The sequence below is a fragment of the Salvelinus sp. IW2-2015 genome, linkage group LG5 (genome assembly GCF_002910315.2).
Source record: "Salvelinus sp. IW2-2015 linkage group LG5, ASM291031v2, whole genome shotgun sequence".
In the NCBI taxonomy this organism is placed as follows: Eukaryota; Metazoa; Chordata; class Actinopteri; order Salmoniformes; family Salmonidae; genus Salvelinus; species Salvelinus sp. IW2-2015.
In genome coordinates this window covers 30,117,063-30,134,054 of record NC_036844.1, presented here as the reverse complement: position 1 = coordinate 30,134,054, position 16,992 = coordinate 30,117,063, and the positions used below count along the sequence as shown (strand labels likewise).

The window sequence follows — 16,992 nt, the reverse complement described above, 5'->3', positions numbered from 1 at the left end:
TGTGGTACCTTCTACTTACTTTGTACCTCATCCTCTCTTTCCCAGGCAGCTCAATCATAATAAGCTCTCGCGTTCACACACCAAAATTGTCTCTTCTTCAATATCTGCCACACCACCCCTTTAAGGAGTAATTCAATGTTGGCTATCCCCTCTTCTTCCATCACTACTTGCCACCACTCTTCCCCTTAATCCAAGCGTACGTTAATACTGTTGGTTCCCACCTCTCTTCTACTCACCACACTCTTCGACCTATCTCTCTTCTCACCTAGGACGCTACATCCACTGGCTGTGCTACTCCTCCCCCCTCTTACCTATATCCGCACTCATCTCTCTTTCTCTTTTTTATCATCTCTCGACACCCCCTTCTACACAGGACTAATATAACTCACTCTCGCTACGGCCTCAACCTGTTACTGTATCTCGCACCACTCCCTCTCCAATCCCAATGCGAGTTCACATCTCACTTTGCGCTGCCCTAACCCCTTCTTCTATTACTCCTGATCTACCTCTGTTTCATCATGACCGAGTAAAACTTGTTGGTACCTTTGTACCTCTTTCTTTCATACGGTACGCTCCAATACCCTAGCTGGTTACTCCTTTTCTTAATACCCTTTTTCCAAGCCGACGTAACTACTCTGTGGTAGGGCCTTCTTTCTCACAATTGACAACCTTTTAAAACACGCGAGAACGGCACTAACTACTGTGGTGTCACCCTCTCTCCTCCATAATACCCTTCTTCAAGTGCATGTATAAATACTACCGCTGGAATCCACCTTCTTTATTACTTTGAAGAGACACCTTTCACACGGAGTAACTACTGTGGTACCAACTCGTATTTCATCTCCTGTACTAGGGCTCCTGCTAACCGGAAAATACTGTGGTACATCTCTCTTATGTACTCTGATACCCCACCTCTTCTAAACGGACGTTATACTTACTCGCTGGTTCCCACACCCACCTTTATACTGACACCTTTAAAGTCGATGCTACATGCACCTGTGGGTACCTTTTAATACTGACACCTCTTACCAAGGTTAGCTCATACTCTTTCTATCACTGCTCCCTGAGTCTTACTATACTTCGTACCATCACCCTGCTTTACCCAGCCGAGTAAACATACTGGGTACCCTTTTATATCTTCTGACTACCCCCTTCCCCAACACCAAAACTCTTTCTCCCCCATTCCCTCTCTCCCCCACCCCTCTCTCTCTCCCCACCACCCCTCTCTCTCCACCCCAGGTTGGTATAACAGGCTCTACATAAACTTCATCCTCAGGAGGCACATCTTCTTCTTCATGCTGCAGACCTATTTCCCCACCATGTTGATGGTGATGCTCTCCTGGGTGTCCTTCTGGATTGACAGGAGGGCTGTGCCCGCCCGGGTCTCTCTGGGTACAGTACTGATACTCTCACTGCTAGTATGAGGGTTTTTGAAGGAATCTCCAGAAAATAACCTAAGCTCACAAACTGAGCAGAGAACCCTCACAAGGCCATCAGTATTTTCTGTACAGTATTCTTGGTGCATCTCCATAAATTAAAGTTGGTGCTTCACCTTTCTCTTCCTTGTCACACCCCTGTTATTACCGTCAGGGGGACGGTTGTGCACCAATTTCCTATTGTGTTCCTGCTGTGAATGGACAGGTGAATATGAGCCTACTGCTTTTGACAGTTGCCAGAGCATAACTAATTAACCCAGAGAGAGAGAGAGAGTAGCAGTTGTGGTGGACACATCATCTCCCTCTCATCAGAGGACAACTGAAACTGAACACAGTGACAAAGAATGTTTAGTTCTGCACATGACTACAGTCACCTGCACTAGGCGAGATCCCTTCAGGCAGTGTGGTGTATGTCTGTGAAAGGTTGTTTGTGTTGGAAAGAAAGAGAAAGGGAGGGAGAGGGAAGAGAAAGAGAGAGAGAGCAAGAGAAACAGAGAAAGATGTGAATAATGTTGACTTTGCTAATGCAGCAGTGTGAGGAGTTTGCTTCACCCTGTGAGCAGCGCAGGTCTTTAGAGGCTCATACCGTAACAAAAGCTGGCCTAATTTCACTCTTCAGCTCAACAAAAAATGTCAACCCCATTCACAGAGAGTTTGTGTTTACACACTGATATCTATTGTTATAAATGAAACCTATCTTCCCACTCCAGAGGAAAATAGGAAATGTACATGTACAGCTAGCTGCTCATGGAAGTCGAGCTCAAAGTACAGACTCCTACACCATTTATTGTTTTACTTTCCATCCATCTATGCTAAACCTCCACACAGTAATACACCTCKCTATTTTTCCATACGTTTGCTTCTCTCTTTTTATTATCGAAGGCTGTCATGGTACAAAGAGCTTTTGGGGTGAAAGAAGGCTTAAAAAACAAATTGATCGAGAATGATACCTTAACTCAATAATCTCTCTTTCTCTCCCTTTCCCTCTCCAGGCATCACCACAGTTCTGACCATGTCCACCATCATCACAGGCGTGTCAGCCTCCATGCCCCAGGTCTCTTATGTGAAAGCGGTAGACATCTACCTGTGGGCCAGCTTCCTGTTTGTCTTCCTGTCCGTCATCGAGTACGCCACCGTCAACTACTTCACCACTGTGGAGGAGATGAAGAAGCTCAAGGGGGGAAAGGTCAGTGACACTTATGGAGTCTATAGGGTCAAAGTTCATGGGTTAGATAAGTCACAGAGTGAGGGATCATGTGCATGGGTGTATTATGAAATATGGAATATGCTACCACTGTCAGAGCCACAATATGAGCGCCAAAGTAGGTTATAACAACAACTATGACTGTGTCTCCCCCTATTGGTCATAATGTATTCTACCATCGGAAGATCATTGAATTTAAACATTTAAATTCCCTCCCCTCTCTCTCCTCAGATCCCTGCCAATTTCAATGCCACTCAAACTATGGCCTTTGACGGCTGTTACCATGACAATGACATTGACCTGATGCCATACCCAGAGCTGCCCAGCACCCCCAACACAGAGCGGAGTCGGACGGCCACATTGAGGAACTCGAGGAACTCTGCTGCAGAGCCCCCGCCCACGGAGGGCACCAGGCTACGACGCAAAAAATCCATCAAACACAACCTCAGCTTCATCATGAGTAACAGCTACATGATCGACTCCTACTCCAGAGTCATCTTCCCCATGACCTACCTGCTGTTCAACATCACCTACTGGAGCTTGTACTCCAGTAGGTGAATAGACCGTCAACAGTCTACTAACAGTTCATCATGCAGTGGATTATTGGAGTCTGTACACCTAAAGCAGGATTGTCTAATGACTACTGAACAATAGTACTACTGTATATTATCTATTAGGTTATTCTCACTGAGAACAGCATCATCGTCAAGGCGTTGTATTCTGCCACCCACTGGATTATGACCTTAACCATTGGTGTCTACCAGAGTGCATTGTGGGAGTTTTGGACAGTCAAGCCTACTGAAGAAGAGATACTATTGAGTAAATCTGCTTTTTATTGGAAACCTGTTGGAATCCGGGTTCAGGTGTGAAGTTGCTGGTGCTGTTCATGGAACTGCTTCTGCTGGAAAGCACAGATGCTTTCCCCCCCACTGGTTTAAACATTTAGTTACTGTATATAGTATGAATTTAAATGTGCATGAAAATGAAGGTGCGTGTGTCTTTTATATCAGTGAATATCAGAATAATACAATATCAGATTAGCTTAAAATAAAACATTTCATTTTATTTATACAATTGTTATTGGTGAAATAACATTTAATTACACTCCCATTGTTATGATACCTCTTTAAAACATATGTACATATATACCTCGTGGAAATATCTTGATTCTGAGTATAGTATAAAAGAGCTTTGCCTTTATTTTAAATGAAATCAAACCAGGTAGTGACAGAGTGTTAGTATGTGTCAGCTTATGCCTCTGAAGAATGCTGAGAAAAACGATAAAACATGTAGTATGCAGTCATAGGATGCAGCTCGTGAGGATCTACAGTAAGAGCTGGGTTTTTCCTCCGTGCTACTGTAGATACCTTTTCAGTACAGTACATGCATTGATATTCACAATCAAAGGTGCCAGCCTAGACGAGTTCATGATAGTATTGGTAGGTCAACTGGACGAAATCCATGAGCATGCTGTATCTTCAGTGATGTCCCATCTCTTTAGTGTGGTCTGTCACACACTTCCATTAAACTACTAAATGCAGCATTAACATTCAAATATTTAATATAAACATAGAAAATACTATGAAACACACTGTCTCACGTAAGTCCACTCCCCTACCAGCCTACACTTGGCCCTAGTGTTTCACAGGACTCAGGCTGATCTCTGACTCTGAGTCCTGAATTGGCTGTTCACCTCATTGAGGACCACGTCTGAGTTGAGCTCCTCAAGGCCTGTGATGGTTCTGTCATCAAATAGACTTCCTGAAATGGTACACATCAGAGTTACAGCTTATCCTGCACACAAGTTACTGCATTTAAATCCTTAGAGAGGTATTTCTGAGATGAACTCTACATTAAAGGACCACGTATAAGGAAAGTAGATTACGGTGGATACCCTTACAGCAAAACAACTTGATTTCAAGTGTAGTTGTGTAAATTAGAGTATCTTATTTTCAAGGGCCAAATTATTCTGGTGATTCACTGTTTATAACTAAACGTWTGAAATTCTTTCCGACCGTCTGGCAGCAGAAAGGATGAAAGGCCTTTTTCATGACCAAGAGCAGATAAACTAGCAACAGGAGAGCAGAGACACACGTGACTGTTGGAATCAGAGCCAGCTGGCAGCCAGCAGCTGAGCCAGGCACATGAGCGGGGGTACAGTTAGATACAGTCACTATTTGATTGGATGGGTTAAGCTGACTAAAGCCTGCTGTAGAGTGTCATACATAGACACACATTCTCACACACTGTTGTATACAAACACACACCAGTTACTGTGCACCATCAGTAAGAGGRTGAAAGAGGCGCTATAGACGTGGCCGGAGCTCAAACCGTACAGCTAGCTCCAATTCCGGGTAAAATGATGTTAAAGGGAAAAGGTAATCTCAGAGCCCTTCTCAGAGATTTCATAGGTTACATAGGTCATCAGTGACATGGAGATGAAGGCTTGCTAAGCCATCCCCTGCTCTGATAACAGGGGTTTAATATTATGACATGCTTCCACTTTTATCAGGGGCAGAAAGTAGATCAGCATATACAAAAAGTATTTCTCTATTGTTGTCTGACCAATTGTCTATTGTCTATTGGTTGTTATTAATCCCTGATCCCCCCCCCCCGGATCCCCATGCCTACCTGTTGCTCCACTGGGCTGCTCTGGGGAGTCACTGGTCAAGAAGGAGGAGCTGGAGGTATGGTTGAACTGGGAAGAGTTGCCGGAGCGGAAGGACGTGGCTCTGGTCACTGACAATGACTTCTTCTCCGTCTTCTGTGTAGCCGTGCGGCTCCAGTCTGTGATGAAACAAGAGTTAATTAAAACGGTGTACATAATTACATACAATATGTAAATTTAGGGAAGCAAAAGTCATTCCGCTACCCAAGAATAGTAAAGCCCCTCTACTGGCTCAAATAGCCGACCAATTAGCCTGTCACCAATCCTTAGTAAACCTTTGGAAAAAATGGTGTTTGACCAGATACAATGCTATTTTACAGTGAACAAATTGACGCCAGACTTTCAGCACACTTATAGGGAAGGACATTCAACAAACACGGCACTTACACAAATGACTTATGATTTGCTGAGAAATCGACGATAAAAAGATTGTAGGAGTTGTTTTGTTAGACTTCAGTGCAGCTTTTGACATTACCGATCATAGTCCGCTGCTGGATAAACACATGTCTTACGGCTTTACACCCCCTGCTATATTATGGATAAAGATTTAGCTGTCTAACAGAACACAGAGGGTGTTCTTCAATGGAAGCCTCTCCAAAACAATCCAGGTTAGAATCCGCATTTCCCCTGAGCACCTGTCTAGGTCCCATACGTTTTTTAATCATTACTAATGACATTCCACTGGCTTTGAGTAAAGCAAGAGTGTCTATGGAGGCAGATGACTCAACACTATACACGTCAGCTACTACAGCGAGTGAAATTACTGCAACACTTAAAGAGCTGCAGTCAGTTTCAGAATGGTGGCAAGAAATAAGTTAGTCCTAAATATTTCAAAAACTAAAAGCATTGTATTTGGGACAAATCATTCACTAAACCTCAACTAAATATTGTAATGGATGTGGAAATTGAGCAAGTTGAGGTGACTAAACTGCTTGGAGTAACCTGGATTGTAAACTGTCATAGTCAAAACATGTTGATGCAACAGTAGCTAAGATGGGGAGAAGTCTGTCTATAATAAAGTGCTGATCTGCCTTAACAACACCATCAACAAGGCAGGTCCTACAGGTCCTAGTTTTGTCGCACCTGGACTACTGTTCAGTCGTGTGGTCAGGTGACACAAAGAGGGACTTAGGAAAATTACAACAGACTATGAGAGGCGCACAGTACTACATAGAGCCATGACTATATGGAACTCTATTCCAAATCAGGTAACTGATGCAAGCAGTGGAATCAGATTTAAAAAACAGATAGAAATACACCTTATAGAACAGCGGGGACTGTGAAGAGACACACACACAGATACAGACACACGCGCTATCACACCAGCTCTACACACACGTACATTGTAATATTGTTGTATGGTGGTGTTATACATGTTGTATTGTAGATATGTAGTGGTGTAATAATGTTATATGTTGTAYTGTTTTATCTTTTGTTTAATGTGTAATGAAGTGCCTTAATGTGTTCGGACTCCAGGAAGAGTTGCTGCTGCCTTGGCAGGAACTAATGGGGATCCCTAATAAACCCCAGGAAGAGTAGCTGCTGCCTTGGCAGGAACTAATGGGCATCCCTAATAAACCCCAGGAAGAGTAGCTGCTGCCTTGGCAGGAACTAAAGGGGATCCCTAATAAATACAAATACAAATACATGGAAGGTTCTTCTCTTCTTCAAACTACACATATGTTGTAAGATGTAGGTCAACAAGTCTTACCTGAGTTCTCTGCCAGTCTCAGTCTACCACAGCAGAGAWAAGTCCTCCACTGCCTCCTCACGTTCTCCTTCACAGCGCAGTGGAACAAAAAGATAAAGAACCCTGCAAAAGAACACAAGCGTCAGGTAACTACACTTTTGTTACACACTTGGCAACAGGTTTCCCAAGAAACTCCTCAGGCTTTGTGTCGGTGTCTTCTCTGAGAACATTAATGGTGAATTCATTTTCAAATCACAAAACATCTGGAGGAGTTCTAAATCTCACCTTGAAAGGAGTTGAAGATGGCGAAGAGGTACATGAAGGCCAGGTTGACGGGCCCCCAGGCGAAGAAGGCAAAGCCCCAGGTGAGGCCCAGGAGTAGGGTGAGCCCAACCACACTGCGCAGGTCCTGCAGCCCGTTACGGTGCCTCATGTTGTGGGGGTTCTGACTCTTTATCCGACACAGCTGAACCATCACCACCACAAACATGCTGAGGTTCAACAGGAAGATGACACAGAAGTAGGCCACCACAGATACGTAGAAGGCAATGTCGATCTTCAGCCAGCAGCTGTGTGAGAGGAAAGGAGTAAAATACAGGAGACCATATTTGAATTGACCAGCTATACAGGAAAGGAGTAAAATACAGGAGACCATATTTGAATTGACCAGCTATACTATTACGTAAATGTGAGTACTGGTATAAATGTCTAGATGCACAAACAAGCACTCCATACCAATGCTCCAACTGTAAATTGGCATGTTAAATATTGAACAAAATGCAAGGGACTTACAAGTCATCTGTAGGGGAGTTATCTGAGTACTTTCCGTAGCCAACAAGGCCGTAATTTTTCGGATCAACAGCAATAACGACGATGACCACAAGGAGTGGGACGCCTATGATGAGAGACAACAGACTACATTGAACTGTAAGTAACTGCTCCCTTTATAAGCACATGGTGGCTGTTTTTCACTCTGATGACAGTCCCAGAATCATTTTTCACTTACCCCAGCCGACGAGAGAGAACTTAAGCATATAGCGTTTTATGTATGTGTTGAAGACCTTGACAAYMGCCAGGTACATGTGGACGGCCTCCAGGCCCATCCAGGTGAAGGAAGCCAGCAGGAAGTAGTGCAGGAACCAGGCGGTGGAGATGCACAGGCCCACAGCCTCAGTGTAGAGGGCCAGCCAGGCATCTACCAGGAACACCAGGTTTAAAAACAACAGCGCCACACACAGKTGGATCAGGATCTTAGATGGGATGTCCTTACGCAGTTTCCTAAAGGAATTAGGATTGGAATTAGGACTGGTATTACATTGATTACAGCTTGTTTATATGTCTTTGTATTTAGATCAGTTCTCCAGGTGGGTTTCATCAAAATCAAATCAAATCCAATTTTATTTGTCACATGCGACGAATACAACAGGTGTACCATGAAATGTTTACTTGCAAGCCCTTAACCAACAATGCAGTTAAGAAAACAGAGTTAAGAACATATTTACTAAATAAACTAAAGTAAAAAATGTATTAAAAGTAACATAATAATATAACAATAACAAGGKTATATACAGTGGGTACCAGTACCGAGTTAGTGTGTGGGGGTACAGGTTAGTCGAGGTCATTTGTACATGTAGGGGAAAGTGACCATCCTGCGCTGATCACAAGGGGCTCAGACTCACCCAAAGGCCAGGTAGGTGAGCAGAGTGACGGAGAGGAAGATGGCGGAGATACCACAGCCGATGTAGGTGATGTAGGTGAGGATTGTGGCCTGGAGATGATTGGTTATGCCCGTTCTGGAGATGTCCTGGGAGAAGAAATACCAAAAACATGTTGTACACGTTGAATTATTCTAAAAATAAGTCCTTGATTGTTGACAAAGACTGAATGGGAGAGATCACATTGCACCCCTATCTCAAGAAGTASTTACCAGTAGCACACCGAAGCTGGTGAGATGGTTACAGGCACAGACAGTCTGATTATCTGTGCTGTTCCTGACAGAGCAGCCTTTTCGGTTCCAGCCTCCTGAGCCATCTACAAAAAACATTTTTATTATTTAATGCCTGTCAATTGTCAGAGATAGTCTTCCTTTGTTTTGGGAGACACAAGAGGAATACTTACTATTCAAGCCAAAGTCCCAGAAAACACATGAAACCACAACATTTGCCTGTGTAGACAAATGATGAAGAGAAGACAGGGTGTTAAATACTTCTCAAGATGTCCCATCCTTGACATAGGGAAAAGGTCTTGACTAGATAAATGCACAGTGTGTGTTTGTTTGACTCACTGGGACGGGCTCAGTGTTTCTCAGGGTGATCACCACGTCCTCCTGCAGAGATTTGATTGACAGGTTGGCCACACTGGCTCCCAGGATCCCACTGTACAGCCTGCTATCTCCCAGGGCTCGGTCCTGAGGAACGGCARGGAAAGAATATGGCATTGTCTACACATTATTTTACTAGGGTTTCACAGTTCTTCATTTCTGACCGATTTATGTGACTTTTATTCATAGTCATCATATCTACATAAATAGCAAGGGCTGCTTAAGTAGCAATGAAGGTTTAGGCTTGGCAATAGGTTGGGACAGTACTGAATACAGAGGAGCAGGTAAGCACCTGGAACACAGTGGCCTTCTGGTAGAAGTTGAACTGGAGTCTGGAGGCTTGTAGCTGCTGCTCATGGGAGAGGTTCGCTGTGAGGGAGGAGGGGAACGTGATGGAGCCCTGGGGAAGGGAGGACGCCTCTGTTCTCACACTTCTCCTGGCTCTGCCATCTCCACGGATCTGGAGGGGACACATTTCTCTATGGTTAACACTTAACAATAACCAGGAGTTATGTGTCTATCTACATAACAGACCCTACCAGACATAAGGCATAGTGCAGGATGTCCTACATTACTTCTGCATGTATTTTGACGGCAACCGAGGCTACAGTATTTACTATTCAGTGTTTCCTTACTGGAAGGTTACCTGCACATTGTTGGGGTCCGGGATGGAGAAAGATGTTTGCTGGAAATTAGTGCCGTCCACTGTTTTGACTGCGACAGCAACCGACTTGGTTAAAATTGTAGCGTCTTGCTGAACGACCAGCTTCAGGCCCACCGTATCAACAATCCCAATGATCCTGGTAGAAAAATCAACCGTTATTCTGACGTGCAGGCTGGTCAAGGCCATTGCTTGATTTCTTCCGGTTTTAAGAAAATGTTGTCACAGTCTCTTTACAGGCTTTATATAAGTAATCATTTCTGGCACAGCACAGCAAGCAGCATAACAGTAGATTGTTTATCTCCAGGCCGCTCACTTGGTGGAGGAGGAGGCCAGGGTGTCAGAGGAGGCACCCAGCAGGTTGCTAACGATTTTGACAGAGGTTTTCCCCAGAGCCAGGCTGACATTGGGCCCGGCCAACAGGGCCTCTAGCTGGGACACCAGCTGGTCCACCTGGGAGGAGTTGAGCTTGGACACGTTACTAGTCAGATCCAGCAGCTGATTGGCCTGCTCTTCACTACTGGCTGCTGTGGTGTTGGGCGCTGTGGGGAAAAGGATCCATAATAAAAACGAGGATGTTATCAGAGGGSAACTTTGACTTTGGGTCTATATTTTAAATGTAGATTAATGTGGCAGTACCAGCTATGACCCAGGTAGGTCAGAGATCAGCTTGGGTTAGTATCCTGAGGGTTACCTGCGGTGGTTGTTATAACAGCTGTCGTGGTGTACTTTGGGGAAGCTGTTGTGAAATTCACTGGTGGAATGATGGGCGTTGATGAGTTTGTAGTGGTATTACCCCGGGTTGTCGTGGCGATGGTTGTATTTGGAGCTGATGGTGTAGTATTTGGAGCTGTAGAAGTGGTGTTTAGTGGAGCTAATGTTGTGTTCAATGGGACGTAGGGGGTGTTTAGGTGTATAGTGACATTGGGTGGAGGAGGCAGTATTGTTGTTGCAGGTAAAGTGGTGTTGGCCATTGGGCTGGGTGAAGTAGAAGGAGGCATGGGGTCGCACATTTCATTCAGGAGCACACACACATTTTTCCCTTGTTTGCTAAACAGAGAAAGGGACAGATAAATGTAGATCTTCAGTGCATATAGTCAATCATATATTTAAGCAATAAGGTCCAAGGGGGTGTGGTATATGGCCAATATACCACAGCTAAGGGCTGTTCTTATGCACAATGCAACGCGGAGTGCCTGGACACAGCCCTTAGCCGTGGTATATTGGCCATATACRACAACACCCAAGGTGCCTTATTGCTATTATAAACTGGTTACCAATGTAATTAGAACAGTAAAAATAAATGTTTTGTCATACCTGTGGTATACGGTCTGATACTCTACGGCTTTCAGCCAATTAGCATTCAGGGCTCGATTTATAAATAGCTATATAACATAAATGTACAAATAACAATGTGCATTTTGCTTACTCTCCATCATTTACAGTGTTTTACACAATTACAAAATGTGTAACAAGGTTTTGATGTCTTTGAAGCACACAAAGAGAGACTGAACTGACCAGCTGACGATGACAGTGGTCTTTTCAGCCTCACAGAACAAAGTGGTGTTGAGGTTGATACTCTCCCACGTGAAGTTCGAATTCAATAGACCTCCACTGGATCTTGGGTAGCCACAAATGGCTGTGTGAAATGTATGAACACAAACAGTCAGAAACACATACTGTATAATGTATATGAATAAATACACAGATGCTGTCAGCTTCCACCATCCATGGTATGGCTACTCACCTGCTCGGGTCACCGTTCCATTATAGCCAATACCATGCTCATCATTGAACACAGTCATCAATGCAGTACTGACTGCACATATAGGCACCGAATGGTTGAGGCGCACGATAACCCTGCAGCTTTGGAGACTGGTAATAAAACAGTAATGGTATAGTTATTAATAAGTTACACCACCAGCATCACTCCACATAAAGCGCTGTCTTGAATGTACTGTAAAGGTTTTAGGCCTGCAAGGAGTACAGGAACTCACTTGGTATTTGCACCACTGCATTCCACATGAGCATCCTGTGTGAAAGCAACACAGAATAGCTCATAAGGTTTCAAAGTATGTCTTTACAGAGCAACATAAAACAATGAAAGCTTATTGTGGGGTTGGGGTATCATCTCAACATAAAATCACCTGGTAGATAGTTGATATGATGGGCAGGGGACAGGGAGGACTGTAACAGAGAATTACGTCAGAAAAAATATCAAACCTAGTGTAGCAAGGTATGGTACTATATGTACTATTGGGGTTCATTTACGCTGTAAGGATCTAATTGAAATGTGTGGGCATATTGATGCTAAGCAGAGAGAAAACTGTTTTATAACAGATGAAGAAATTAGGACATACTGTGTCTCTGAGGTGTTGTTGCAGGGTGGAGGAGTTTTTAGCTGATCAATCTGGGGAACACAGCGCACGCACACACACACACACACACACACACACACACACACACACACACACACACAACACACACACACACACACCACACACACAGCACACACACAGCACACACACACACACACACAACACACACACACACACACACACACACACACACACACACAATCACACAATACTACAAACAACACACACACATATATGCACCACAAACAGGTGACACAACAGACAACAACTTCACCATATAGAAGATGTTTGAAATATTCATTAGCAGGATCTTTGATCTGTATGCCCAAGGTATAGTATGGCAGCTAAAAAGAGAGGGAAGGAGAGAGAGTTATCACATGGCGGGAAATGAAAAAAAGTGTAGCCGGGTTCCATGCGGCAGTATCAGTGAAAATGAGCAGTTGATTTGTAAATATTGCATTTACCTGTACCATAGCAGTAAGCGGAGCAGTTGATTTGTAAATTTGCATTTACCTGTAACCGATAGCAGTAAGCGGAGCAGTTGATTTGTAAATATTGCATTTACCTGTACCATAGCATTAAGCGGAGCAGTTGATTTGTAAAATATTGCATTTCCTGTACCATAGCAGTAAGCGGAGCAGTTGATTTGTAAATATTGCATTTACCTGTACCTAGCAGTAAGCGGAGAAGTTGATTTGTAAATATTGCATTGTACCTGTACCATAGCATTAAGCGGAGCAGTTGATTTGTAAATATTGCATTTACCTGTACGCATAGCATTAAGCGGAGCAGTTGATTTGTAAATATTGCATTTACCTGTACCATAGCATTAAGCGGAGCAGTTGATTTGTAAATATTGCATTTTACCTGTACCATAGCAGTAAAGCCGGAGCAGTTGATTTGTAAATATTGCATTTACCTGTACCATAGGCATTAAGCGGAGCAGTTGATTTGTAAATTTGCATTTACCTGTAGACATAGCATTAAGCGGAAGCAGTTGATTTGTAAATATTGCATTTACCTGTACCATAGCATAAGCGGAGCAGTTGATTTGTAATATTGCATTTACCTGTACCATAGCATTAAGCGGAGCAGTTGATTTGTAAATATTGCATTACCTGTACATAGCATAAGCGGAGCAGTTGATTTGTAAATATTGCATTACCTGTACCATAGCATTAAGCGGAGCAGTTGATTTGTAAATATTGCATTTACCTGTACCATAGCATTAAGCGGAGCAGTTGATTTGTAAATATTGGCATTTACCTGTACCATAGCATTAAGGCGAGCAGTTGATTTGTAAATATTTGCATTTACCTGTACCATAGCATTAAGCGGAGCAGTTGATTTTGTAAATATTGCATTTACCTGTACCATAGCATAAAGCGGAGCAGTTTGATTTGTAAATATTGCATTTACCTGTACCATAGCAGTTAAGAGGAGCAGTTGATTTGTAAATATTGCATTTACCTGTACCATAGCATTAACGGAGCAGTTGATTTGGTAAATATTGCATTTACCTGTACCATAGCATGTAAGCGGAGCAGTTGATTTGTAAATATTGCATTTACCTGTACCATAGCAGTAAGCGGAGCAGTTGATTTGTAAAATATTGCATTTACCTTACACTGATAAGAACGGTACTTATAATAGAGGAGCAGTGTTGCAGACAATCTCCACATCTGAAAAGCAGGAATACGGTACTTATCAAGATAGAGGAGTTTACCATCGTTACAGTGTTAATATGTACAGTACCAGTCAAAAGTTTGGATACACCTACTCATTCAGGGGTTTTTATTTATTTTTTACTATTTTCTACATTGTAGAATAATAGTGAAGACATCAAAACTAGGAAATAACACATCATGTAGGAACCAAAAAAGTGTTAAACAAATCAAAATAGATTTTAGATTCTTCAAAGTAGCCACCCTTTACCTTGATGACAGCTTTGTACACTATATATACTTTATTTTAATTTATTATTTCAATCTTTATTATTACTTTTACTGTTTTTATTTCACTTTGACCTGCATTGTTGGTGCTCGGAGCTTCAGATGTTCATTGTACCCTGTAATTACACCTGCCACCCTGTACATCTGACTGTTTAAAACCCCCACTGAAGATTGAAATGGCAAATGAATGTGTCTGTCTGTTAAATGGCGATAATGAGTATTACACTATCACATGGGTAAATGAGCAAGGGTGAAAAAAATGTCTGAGTTTTTACCGATGGGAGGTTTAGTGGGCATACCACAGTCCATTTGGGTTTGATTCCCAAGAGGCACGTAAACAGTCCCTGCATGTCCACTGTAAGATACAACATGTTCGTATCAGAGGATGGATACCCTATTGATAATAAAGAAAAGCTACAAACACAGAAACAGCAGCATAGTATTAACTTTTCCAGAGTGACCTCCAACTGACCATGAGATATTGACAGGCCCTGGAGTGTGACACGTGTTTGGAAGAGGGAGAGTGCCATTCAGGAAGCCGGTGCACTTTGCAAAACCATTACTTGGATGCAATTGGCCTGCACACAGACCCTTACCTACAAGTAACAAGCAACAGACGTTAGGCTCAGATAAATGTACATTCCTCTGAGAGATTTCAGATTCACATTAGGGTCAGTGCAACTCACCCACTCTCTCCACTCGATTTCCCACTATATGGGTTTGTATGGAGCTGTTCTCCTGACCCAGCCACAGGGCTCGCTGGAAACAACAGGGAAACATTGGCTTCCTCGTCTTCAGCAGCACAGTGCAGTTAGTCCTCCTGGAGGGTTTTGGGCAGTATTAAGGCGTGGAGCGGGACAGAGGATGCTGAACTGTAGTATTGAGATTAGTGGAGGTATTTCCACCACAGGAGGCTGGTGAGGGGAGGACGGCTCATAATAATGACTGGAATGAAGTGATGTGTCGATACCATTCCATTAATTCCATTGCAGCCATTACTATGACCCTGTCCTCCCCAATTCAGGGGCCACCAGCCGCCTATGAGTTCAACTAACCTGATCCCTGTTTTATTGACACACGTCACCTCAATGTCCTGTAAAGATAAGAGTTTTGATTCAACTCACATAGTTTTACAGACAGAGAAAAAGTGCCCTCTAATGTTGACATGCACATTAAGGCAGGTTTGTCTGGAGAGAGATGTAGTCTTACTTGAAACAGGCTGGCAGCAGTCATATTTCCACCGTTATGCTCTTCACTACAGAACAGACAGTGAATAAACAGAGATAGCTTCAGAAGAGATTTTTCTTTTGATATTCAAACATCCTTTTCTGTACATCTACAGTATAAATCATAACAGGCAATAATGACGTGTGACTGAATACTTTACCTTGTGGTGCTATGGGGCCAGCTGGGAGAAAGAGTTGGCATGCTACGGTTGTGTGAGGGAGTACTAATACTATTGTAAAGCATAGTTGTCATGTTAGTTGTCAAGGTTGTCATGTTGAAGTTGGTGAAGTTCTGGGATAGTGTTGTCGTGGTGAAGTTGGTGATGTTCTGGGATAGTGTTGTCGTGGTGACGTTGTATAACCATGTTGTCATGTTGTAGGGGGTGGGATATATTGGACTGACAGAGGTGGTTTGCAGTGTGTCAGTCGAATTTGTGCCATTTGCTTGTTCAGGGTTGTAGGGCTCACAGGAATCCACGAGAGAAGGAAATAGAGCCCTGAACTGAAACAGGAAAACAATGCTGTCACATTTCATGTATAACTAAACAAATGTACAGTTTCAACAGGATTCATCACACATCAGTCAATCAAGTCTCATTCACTGTCTTCTGGCCTACCCAGCCACTGATGTCAGATTCATTCTTCAGATCTCCACTCACATCCACCGCAAGGACCATCCAGTAGTACACAGCTGTTAAACATACACATTACATCGTACATTTCAAATCAATCAATCAATCATACTTTATTTATATAGCATATTTCTTACCCCCCCCCCCCAAAAATGCAGTTTAACGTAAAGTAAGTAACGTAAATAAGTAAAATAACAGTGGACATGAAAGACTAATGCCTCAATATCATATATTCATATTATAAGCATGATTCATTAAACGTACACTGATTGGCACAGAGCTGTGAGAAGTTACAATGCACCTCTGCTGACTCTGAAACAGAGAGGGTAGAGGAGATATGTGAGGATCAGTGCCAACCAATGCAACAGGAAATGCAAAGTTGTAGTGTATTCAAAGTTTAAAAATGCTTCATAATAATTCATATTTCCTGTTGCTGCAGGATTATTTTCCTGCTGTAGCAAACTGGCTCAAATTAAGATCGCACATCTATAGCTCCACACAAACTCCTCTGTTATACAGAGACATTATCACACATACAGTCAATAGTATGATTACTCACTGTGTTAAACCCCTCCACTATAAATGAGGCTGTTGACTTACCTGTAGTGGCATTAGAGGTGACTGTTATTGGCACAGGAGTGGAGTGTCCTGGAGATGTGGCATTTTCAGAGGTCACTGAAATGGAGAGACGACTGTACAATGAGTCCGACTGTACAATGAGTGTCATTGAATGATGAGATTTGAGCACACTGTATAAGGATTATCTAACTTACTGTTGGTAGTGGACGTTATGATGGGCGAAGTCGAGTGCAGAATAGTGGATGG

General features: G+C 42.9%; 2 protein-coding genes across 2 annotated transcripts in view; one reads left to right on the top strand and one right to left on the bottom strand.

Moving 5' to 3' along the window:
- The window catches only part of LOC111964263 (gamma-aminobutyric acid receptor subunit rho-3), a 21,318-nt gene extending 18,018 nt beyond the window's left edge, over positions 1-3,300 (top strand). The window contains 3 exon segments of the mRNA XM_070443677.1: positions 1,240-1,392; positions 2,429-2,622; positions 2,872-3,300. Coding sequence (XP_070299778.1) covers positions 1,240-1,392; positions 2,429-2,622; positions 2,872-3,198 — 674 coding nt within the window. The 3' untranslated portion in view covers positions 3,199-3,300.
- A 700-nt stretch (positions 3,301-4,000) lies between these two features.
- LOC111964262 (adhesion G-protein coupled receptor G2-like) lies at positions 4,001-15,112 on the bottom strand. The gene is made up of 24 exons (XM_023988090.2): positions 14,996-15,112; positions 14,782-14,905; positions 14,585-14,664; positions 14,002-14,039; positions 12,632-12,701; positions 12,340-12,389; positions 12,127-12,166; positions 11,977-12,011; positions 11,727-11,854; positions 11,498-11,618; positions 10,674-11,029; positions 10,296-10,521; positions 9,965-10,118; positions 9,611-9,778; positions 9,283-9,405; positions 9,117-9,162; positions 8,926-9,029; positions 8,678-8,802; positions 8,005-8,276; positions 7,791-7,893; positions 7,284-7,567; positions 7,020-7,121; positions 5,272-5,427; positions 4,001-4,401 (listed from the first exon to the last, which is right to left on the bottom strand). Exons 2-24 carry the CDS (start codon positions 14,837-14,839, stop codon positions 4,292-4,294), a joined length of 2,949 nt encoding a protein of 982 aa, XP_023843858.2. The 5' UTR covers positions 14,840-14,905; positions 14,996-15,112; the 3' UTR covers positions 4,001-4,291.
- Between the last annotated feature and the right edge of the window lie 1,880 nt (positions 15,113-16,992).